The sequence below is a fragment of the Myotis yumanensis genome, unplaced genomic scaffold (assembly GCF_028538775.1).
Source record: "Myotis yumanensis isolate MYYU_CA2020_CCGP unplaced genomic scaffold, mMyoYum1.0.hap1 SCAF_5, whole genome shotgun sequence".
Taxonomy (NCBI): domain Eukaryota; kingdom Metazoa; phylum Chordata; class Mammalia; order Chiroptera; family Vespertilionidae; genus Myotis; species Myotis yumanensis.
In genome coordinates, this window is record NW_027223756.1 from 28,309,313 (window position 1) to 28,319,311 (window position 9,999).

The 9,999-nt window shown below is 44.9% G+C and overlaps 2 protein-coding genes across 2 annotated transcripts; both read right to left on the bottom strand.

Moving 5' to 3' along the window:
* Positions 1-2,860, bottom strand: PCDHB5 (protocadherin beta 5). The gene has a single exon (XM_070417132.1). The coding sequence runs from the start codon at positions 2,667-2,669 to the stop codon at positions 282-284; it is 2,388 nt and encodes a 795-aa protein (XP_070273233.1). The 5' UTR covers positions 2,670-2,860; the 3' UTR covers positions 1-281.
* A 4,520-nt stretch (positions 2,861-7,380) lies between these two features.
* On the bottom strand, positions 7,381-9,999 carry PCDHB4 (protocadherin beta 4). Its single transcript, XM_070417133.1, has one exon. The coding sequence runs from the start codon at positions 9,872-9,874 to the stop codon at positions 7,496-7,498; it is 2,379 nt and encodes a 792-aa protein (XP_070273234.1). The 5' UTR covers positions 9,875-9,999; the 3' UTR covers positions 7,381-7,495.

Consider the following 9,999-nt stretch of genomic DNA (forward strand, 5'->3'; position numbering starts at 1 on the left):
TTTTATTAAGACAGTTAATCGCAACAAATGCCAGGAAGAGAAACAAACATTACAGCAACATCACCAGCATGTGGGTGGGGATTTGAAATGGCATCATGCAAATGCACGGGTCTAGATTTGAGTTTTCTAAAATTGGAAAGATAAAGTCCAATGGACAAACATGTTACAAAAGGGAGACCCAGGCTAGACTCCAAGGTGGGATTTTTGTCCATGACGCTCTCAAACTCTGTATCTGGAGAAATTAAAGATGTTACAAAAGACACTGCATGTTCATGAGATTCCTAATTGAATCCGAAGTTGTTTCCGAAGGTAGTGATTCCCTCTATTTCTTTGATAGCGCCTTGCGGCGGAAGGTTGGGGATAATTGGCTTCAAGAATTTGAACTCATTTGATCCAGAGCCTCCCGTCAGACACACCTCATACTGGTAGCTCTGGGACAGGGTCCCAGTACCGGTAACGTCCACCAGGTGGCCCGGAAAGTGGCCCTCAGGCACCGAGCAGCCACCCACCCAGGCGGCCCTGCTCCGCCTGCACAGCCGCACCGCGATGAACGCCAGCACCGAGAACAGGAACAGCGACGACACCGACGCCAACGCGATGACCAGGTACACGGTCAGCGGGTCGGCCTGCGCCTGGTCGGCCGCCACTTCCGGCAGCGGCAGGTAGGGCTGCGAGAAGCCATCCACCAGCAGCACGTGCAGCGTGACGCTGGCAGACAGCGCGGGCTCGCCGTTGTCCTTGACCAGCACCAGCAGCCTGTGCTTGGCCGCGTCGCGCTCGCTCAGCAGCCGCGCCGTGCGCACCTCGCCATTGTGCGCCCACACGCCGAACAGCCCGGGCTCCGTGGCCTTGAGCAGCTGGAACGACAGCCAGGCGTTCTGGCCCGAGTCTGCGTCCACCGCCACCACCTTGCTCACCAGGTAGCCCGGCTCGGCCGCCCTGGGCACCAGCTCGGTACAGGGCGCGGAGCCGTTCTGCAGCGGGTACAGCACGAAGGGCGCGTTGTCGTTGGCGTCCAGCACCTGCACGCGCACCAGCGCCTGGCTGCTCAGCGCGGGGGACCCGCGGTCCGTGGCGCCCACGCGGAACTCGAACGCCTGCAGCGCCTCGAAGTCCAGCGCCCTCAGGGCGAACAGGTGGCCGTTGTCCGCGTTGATGGACACCAGCGAGGCCAGGGGCAGCTGCGGGTCGAGGGGCGGCAGCAGCGAGTAGGTGAGCTGGGCGTTGGCGCCCGCGTCTCTGTCTGTGGCGCTGACGCTGCCGATGTGCAGGGCGGGGCTGTTGTTCTCGCGGAGGAACAGGGTGTAGGCGGTTTGGGTGAAGGCGGGGGCGTTGTCGTTGACGTCGGAGACCAGCAGGGTGATGTTGTGCTGGGTTTTCAGCCTGGGGGTCCCCATGTCGGTGACGGTGATGGTGACGTTATACTCGGCTCTGCTCTCCCTGTCCAGTGGCCTCTCTGTCACTAGGGTGTAGAAGTTCTTGAATGTCGGTTTCAAGAGAAAAGGAATATCGTCCTGGATGGAGCAAACCATCCTTCCATTGTCCCCGGAATCTGGATCTGAAACACTGAAAACAGCAACTACCGTCTCTGGGGAGTTTTCTGGGGTCGAGCTGGCGACTTTCGACAGCGTCAGTTCCGGGGCGTTGTCATTCACATCCAGCACCTGGATAGCTACAGAGCATTTCCCTGAAAGGCCTCCACCGTCTGTGGCTGCAATTTCCACGTTATAATATTGAGTTGTCTCGAAATCCAATGCCCTTTTCAGACGAATTTCTCCCGTTATTTCATCTATTACAAATGGTTGAGTAACTTCATCGCCTTGGAATAGAGTGTAAGCTACATTCCCATACGTTCCGGCATCTGAATCACGGGCGGCGACAGTAACAACTAAGGAGTTTAGGGGGCTGTTTTCCAGGACCTGTGCCTCATAGAGAGACTGTAGAAACTCGGGGGCATTGTCATTGATGTCCAGGACTTCGATGCGGAGGGCAGTGGTCCCTGACCTGGGCGGAGCCCCACCATCCAGCGCGGTGAGGGTTAAACTGAGCTCGGGCTGCTCCTCCCGGTCCAGCGCTTTGTCTAGCACCAGCTCGGGGTATTTTCTGCCATCTCCGCGATGATGAGTGACAACATGAAAATGGGGGTTGGGGCTGATTGAGTAGTTCTGAACAGTGTTGCTACCTATGTCCAAGTCCTGAGCTGTTTTCAAAGGAAACACAGTCCCTGGCTGGACGTTCTCTGGGATTTTTAGGAGCATTTCCCTGTCTAGGAACTCCGGGGAATGGTCATTTATATCCGTGAGCTGCAGATCAACTTGAAAAAACTGCACCGGCTTTTCCAGTAACAGTTGGAATTGCAGTATACAGGGATCTGTAGCCCCGCACAGCACCTCCCGGTCTAGTTTTTCGTGTAGAAGCAAATCCCCTGTCTTTATATCAAGCTGAAAGGGCTGTTTGTTTCCTCTGTAATGGATTCGCGCGCCCCGAGTGGCCAGTTCCCCCACCCTGAGCCCCAGGTCTTTTGCCAGGTTGCCCACAAAGGAGCCACTTTCTGTCTCTTCTGGCATGGAGTACCTAATTGCTTCCGAGCCAGCCTCCCACAAAAACAACAATATAACAAGAAAGATAACTTGCCTTTTCTGTGGCGTTTCTGCCAGCGTGGTCTCCATTGTTCAGACCCAGTTCAAGAAGGTGCAGTTTCTTCAACTCGGTACAATCAATCCAGAGGGCTTCGTTAAATCACCTCGAATTAGATCTTTCTGGCTGAGTCGCATTAGAACGATCCCCTCTCTGAAGATCTCTGCCCCTAGATCTGAACTGAAATGCTGCCTTCTTTTAGGAAGCAGTCAACGTTCTGATTTCCCAGTTTAATGGCGACCCGGGTCCACAGAGCTCTTCATTCGAACTCTTAGCCTGCAGCGCCACCAGGCGTCCTTACTTACTATTGCAAATAGTATTTGCTATTCATTCCAATTTATAACTCTGGTATATATCAATATCTTTTTAAGTCCCAGAAACCTCCAGTTCTTAGTTATTGGAAGCTCCAAATAAACATTTACTGCACTAACTTTAAGTGAAAGAATACTTTTCAGAATAAACTGAAATGATATATGAGCTTTCTTCAAGAAAGTACCTTTTGAGTACGTGAAGAAACTTTTTTTGAGTTTTCTGTTTTAGTATATTTAAGAATTAAGTGATAATGAATGCTTAAAAAGTCTACAATTTTACAAAAGTTATTTTTTAAATTTATTGATTTTAGAGAGGGGGAGGGAAGGAGACACACAGAGAGAAAAACAGATGTGTTGTTCCACTTACTTATGCATTCATTGATTGCTTCTTGTATGTGCGCTGGCAGGAGGTGGAACCCACAACCTTGGTGTAAGGGAAGGACACTGTAACCAACTGAACTTCCTGGCCAGAGCCTACAAAAATTACTTTTATCTTTAAATAAAGCATACATCAGGAAAGGGTACAAATCATAAGTGTACAATTCAAAGAATTTTCACGAAGTGAATGCATTCCTATAAGCAGAACCAAATTAAAACTAAAATGTTATCAATACCCTGCAAGCCTCCTTCTGTCTTTGGCCACTACCCCCCCCCCCAAAGGTAAGCACTCTCCTAACTTCTATTACTTTGCATTTTTTGAACATTTATACAAACGGAGTTACAGAGTATTTGCTCTTTTGTGTTTTCCTTCTTTCACTCAACATTATGTTTGTAAAATGTATCTGTTGTATATTGTTCTGATTTATTCTCATTGCTTTATAACATTCTATTGTATGACTATACCATGATTTGTTTATTCATTCTTCAGTTGATGGACATTGGGGTTTTCTGGTTTGGGGATATTTTCAGTATTGCTGCTATAAACATTCTCGTACACGTCTTTTGGTGTCTGTGTGTGCATTTATGTTTAATATATTCCTACGAGTTAGGTTTCTGTGCATTAAGGTGTACACATATATTTAGCTTTAGCAGATATTGCAAAAACAGCTTTCAAATGCAGTTTTACCCAAACCAGCAAAGAGTGAGAGTTCCAGGTGCTCCATATCCTTATCAACATTTGATATTGTCTTTTAATATTAACCACTCTGGTCAGTGTGTGATGATGTCATATTGTAACTTTAGTATTTCCATGATGATCAATTAAATTGAGCACATTTCCACATGCTTATTGGCCATTAGGATACATTCTTGTAAGTTCTTGAAAAGCTTTTGTCTATTTCTCTATTTGGAATATTTGCCTTTTTTTCTGATTCATCTTTAGAAGTTCTTAATATATTCTGGGTAAAAGTACTTTTTCAGAAATATGTGTTGCAAATATCTTCTCCCACACTGTGGCTTGGATTTTAACTCTCTTATGGTATCTTTCATGAACCAAACTTCCTAAACTTTAATAGTCTAAACTGTGAATATTTCTCAATGGCTATGGTTAGGACTATTTGTTTTCTCTTTAAGTCTTTGCATACCCCAACATCATAAAAATATTCTTGTATGGTGTTTTTGAAAAATTAATTACTTTAGTTTTCACATTTAGAGCTATAATCCTTTGAAGTTAATTTTTTTCATATGAATGAGATTAGGGTCAAAATTTTTGTTTTCATATAAACATCCAAGTGATTTTCTACCATTTATTGAAGAGGATCCATTCCCCATTGTTTCTGAAGTGTCACTTAATAAAATAAGTGTCAATCAATAAATCAGTAACCATAGGTCTATTAAGAATTTTTTCAATGTTTTTCTTTGTTTATCCTGTAATACAATATTGCCTTAATTAATGTAGCTTCATAATAGCTTTATTACCTGATGGATAAGTCCTCCAGTTCTATTCCTTTTCTTCAAGACTGCTTTGGTTATTATTGTCCCTTTGTATTTCTACATAAACTTTAGATTCAGTCTGTCAATTTCCACAAAGAAATCTGCTGAAATTTTGTTTAGGATTTATTATATCTATAGATTAATTAGGGAGAACTGACATAATTCCCAACTTTGAGTTTTCCAACTATTAAACATTACACATTCTGCTACTTAAGATATTTGGCTTCCAATCTCTATTTCTGTTTTGCAACAATAGAATTGTCCTATTTTTCCTATTTCATGTATTTTGTGGAAGTTATCTGAATAATGTTTACTACTAAATTCTAATAATTGAATTTCAAAAAGTTGATTTGTCCTACACCAGTCTGGTGGTGATCCCTAGGTGGTAAAGAACGGCCCATGCTTGCTCAGTGGTTGAGCATCGACCAATGATCCAGGAGGTCATGGTTCCATTCCTGGTCAGAACACATGCCTGGGTTGCCCATGTTGCTCAACCCCCACTGTGGGGCATGCAGGAGACAGCCGATCAATGATTCTCTCCCATCATTGATGTTTTTCTCTCTCTCTCCCTCTTCCTTCCTCTCTGAAATCAATAAATATATATATTTTTAAAAAGAATGGCCTATGCTTTATCAATATACACAGTAATTCATAAAGTAATACACAGAGTAATTAATAAATTTACTACATAAATTCATAAAGGTGTGTTCTGGGTGTTTAGCCAATCTCATTTGGTTGATTATACAAATTGAACTTTCCTGGCATAAACAGAAAAAGTGGACTTGGATTTTTATAATGGTGAAATGTCACCATTTTATATTGGTGAAAATGTCAATCAGATTTCTTGTTATACATAAAAGCCAGTTCATTTAAATAGCTAATAATAAATTAAGAAGTCATGAGAGTTGACTACCATATTTGTCTTACATATTTGTTTGTGTTTAATTTTGTTTTCATTTTTATCACTTTCTCATTTCAATTTTTAGATTGGATGAAGGCTAAAAAGCTGTTTTAGAGAATAACTTAAGCCCTGGCCAAGTAGCTCAGTTGGTTGGAGCATTGTTCCTAAGAGTTGGGGTTGCAGGATACTGGTTAGGGTACATATGGGAAGCCGCCAATGAGTGCATGGGCGAGTGGAACAACAAATTGATGTTTCTCTCTCCCTTCATCTCTCTCCCTAAAATCAATAAATAAAGTTTAAAAAAGAGAATAACTTAAATGGACAATTTCCTTTTTTATTTCATTATATCCTTAGAAAAAAAGTAATTCTGGGAAAAGTGCAAGTAATTAAATTCTAGTAGGATGATACTCAAGATTTCAAAATAAATATTAAGACTATAAAGCAAGCTCTTTAATAGCTCATATTGTGCCAAAAGTTCAACTAAGTGGTTTTATAGTATATTCATAAAAATTTAGTTGAAAATCACATGATTACGTAATTTGACTTATTGAACACAACATAAAACAATAATAATTCAGATAAGTTCATTTTTTCTTATTTAATTTCTATTCTTATTGTCCTTAAGGACAAAATAATGCTTATTTCTTACAAAAGAAAGTTCAGCATAATTAATAAATGTATACAAAATACCTAAAAGCTACATTGAATAACAAAACAGAAGATAACAAAAATAAAAAATAAATTGTTAGTTTGTTGACAAAGGCTGTCCATGTCTGCAAAGTAAATTAAGTGAAAATCTGATATCACCTGAAATCAGATTTGAACAGAATAACTGAAATTCATAAAAAATTACCTGACTCTTTTGAGAGGTAGGGAGAAGCTGCAGAAAACCAAGAGAAACATACAAAAGGAAGGACAAGGAAGTATAGCATGCCCTGCACACATCAAATCCTATGAAAGGATTTACATTTTATTTAAGGTTCTGAGATTATTTTTGAAAGCAAGCAATGATTTAGTTTTATTTAGTGAAAGTGATTCCAAATTATATAAGATTTACTCTTTGATGATTAGTTATAATAGAGAATAATTTTTTAAAATTATAACATTAGTGAGTATTTATGGAGTATATACAATGCACAAGGCAAGTAGCAATCAAATAAGAAAATCTCTAGCATATATGATGGCCACAATGGGAGGTCACAATTTTGGAGTGTTAATATTTTAATGAAGTGCATGTTTATGTACAATTTGGGAGAAACAAGTATGCAAAATTATATGCTCATGGTTATTCAGGGGGGCATACCCTGGTAGAATAGTCAACAAGAAAGGTCTAAGTAGCTATAAAAAACTTAAAACATTCTGGTCTCACAATGATAAAGGTATATGGTAAAGACAAGAACCACGAATATATAGAAATGAAAGATTACATAAAAGCTTTAAAATGTTTCATTAAAAAGACATTAACTAATTAAGAAGTTGATTTAAACAACATGTCTCCTTACACTACTTGAGTAATTTATAGTTATGAAAAGAGTAAACCACTGAGAAGGTCAAATATGGAGAAAATACATACTCAGTGTTTAGTGTAAGTAGAAATGCAAAGTCCAATAAATATTAATAAAAGAAAGAAACCTAGCACGATCAGGGGCATGCATTGGTTTGGAACAGAGATATACATATTTAGAGAACAATACAATTTCTTAAAAAGAAATGCATTGCAATGGCAATTAGATTAGCAAAAATTAAGGAGAAGCTCACTTAGCTAATACAACACTTAACTGAGTACAAAACTATTCCTGCGGTTGGAATTTTCTTTCTCAGGGTCCTGAACCAAGAGGCTGGGGAATATTGGCTTCAGGAACTTGAACTCACCAGTCCCAGGGTCTCCGGTCATACACACCTCATACTGGTAGCTCTGGGACAAGGTCCCAGTACCGCTGACGTCCACCAGGTGGCCCGGAAAGTGGCCCTCAGGCACCGAGCGGCCACCCACCCAGGCGGCCCTGCTCCGCCTGCACAGCCGCACCGCGATGAACGCCAGCACCGAGAACAGGAACAGCGACGACACCGACGCCAACGCGATGACCAGGTACACGGTCAGCGGGTCGGCCTGCGCCTGGTCGGCCGCCGCTTCCGGCAGCGGCAGGTAGGGCTGCGAGAAGCCATCCACCAGCAGCACGTGCAGCGTGACGCTGGCAGACAGCGCGGGCTCGCCGTTGTCCTTGACCAGCACCAGCAGCCTGTGCTTGGCCGCGTCGCGCTCGCTCAGCAGCCGCGCCGTGCGCACCTCGCCATTGTGCGCCCACACGCCGAACAGCCCGGGCTCCGTGGCCTTGAGCAGCTGGAACGACAGCCAGGCGTTCTGGCCCGAGTCCGCGTCCACCGCCACCACCTTGCTCACCAGGTAGCCCGGCTCGGCCGCCCTGGGCACCAGCTCGGTGCAGGGCGCGGAGCCGTTCTGCAGCGGGTACAGCACGAAGGGCGAGTTGTCGTTGGCGTCCAGCACCTGCACGCGCACCAGCGCCTGGCTGCTCAGCGCGGGGGACCCGCGGTCCGTGGCGCCCACGCGGAACTCGAACGCCTGCAGCGCCTCGAAGTCCAGCGCCCTCAGGGCGAACAGGTGGCCGTTGTCCGCGTTGATGGACACCAGCGAGGCCAGGGGCAGCTGCGGGTCGAGGGGCGGCAGCAGCGAGTAGGTGAGCTGGGCGTTGGCGCCGGCGTCTCTGTCTGTGGCGCTGACGCTGCCGATGTGCAGGGCGGGGCTGTTGTTCTCGCGGAGGAACAGGGTGTAGGAGGTTTGGGTGAAGGCGGGGGCGTTGTCGTTGACGTCGGAGACCAGCAGGGTGATGTTGTGCTGGGTGTTCAGCCTGGGGGTCCCCATGTCGGTGACGGTGATGGTGACGTTGTACTGGGCTCTGCTTTCTCTGTCCAGCGGGCTCTCTGTGACCAGGGTGTAGAAATTCTTGAAAGTCGGTTTTAGAAGGAACGGCAGGTTATCCGGAATAGAGCAAATCATCTTTCCATTGTCTCCAGAGTCTCTATCTCGAATTCGGAAGATGGAGACTATGGTCTCAGGAGCATTTTCTGGGATGGAGCTGATGAGTGAAGATATGGACAGTTCAGGGGCGTTGTCGTTCACGTCCACCACCTCTATGACTACGGTGCCTTTTCCAGAAAGGCCTCCTCCGTCTGTAGCTTCAATCTCCACTTGGTAAGATTTAATTTGTTCAAAATCCAATGTCTTTGTCAGTCGGATTTCTCCTGTGACTTCATTTATTGAGAAAGTTTGCTTAATATCATCTGATGCTTGGAACAAGCCATAGGAAACTCTCCCGAAGTTTCCAGCATCTTTATCCTTGGCTAAGACAGTAATGATTGGAGAATCTAAGGGACTGTTTTCCAGGACCTGCACCTCATATGGGGTGCGCACAAACTCAGGAGCATTGTCATTAACATCCATGATCAGGATTCTCACCGTGACGCTGCCAGACCTTGGTGGAGACCCGCCATCCAGCGCCATGAGGGTTAAGCTGAACTCGGGCTGCTCCTCTCGATCCAGCGCCTTGTCCTGCACCAAATCTGGGTATTTCTTACCCTCACTATGATTTCGAGTAAGAACGTGAAAATATGAATTGGGGCTGATGGTGTATTTTTGAAGACCATTGCTGCCCACATCCAAATCCTGAGCTAATTTCAAGGGGAAAGTAGCCCCTGGCTGGCTGTTTTCCGGTATTTTCAAGAGCATTTCCCTAGTCGGGAATACTGGGGAGTGGTCATTTATGTCCTGGACTGATAATTCTCCTTCAAAAAATTGCACTGGCGTATCCAGCAACAGTTGGAAATGCAATACACACGGTTCAATGGGGCCACATAGCTCTTCCCGGTCTAGTTTCTCCTGCAAAAGCAAATCTCCAGTCTGACGATCCAGCAGCAAGCGCTGCTTGTCATCGTCAGACACCACCCTTGCCGACCTGGCGGCCAGCTCCCCGATTCCCAGGCCCAGGTCCTTGCTCAGATGGGCTACAAAGGAGCCGCTCTCTGTTTCTTCCAGCACAGAATAACGAATAGGCTCCGAGCGAGCCTGAGACAAGAACACTGCCAAAATAAAGGCCATCACTTGCCTGCTTGGTTGAATTCTCTCTAGCGTCTCCATGTTGGAACCCGGGTGCTTACAGCCAGTCCCTTCAGCAACCAAAAAGACGAGATTTCTTGCTTGGTGGAGTCCTCACAAAGTTGCTTTGAATATTAAATTCGTTTCGTGTATCTTCCCCCAAACTC

Bases quoted from the DNA above. Each gene is read 5' to 3' on its own strand.
- PCDHB5 (XM_070417132.1), bottom strand. From the start codon at position 2,669: ATGGAGACCACGCTGGCAGAAACGCCACAGAAAAGGCAAGTTATCTTT.
- PCDHB4 (XM_070417133.1), bottom strand. From the start codon at position 9,874: ATGGAGACGCTAGAGAGAATTCAACCAAGCAGGCAAGTGATGGCCTTT.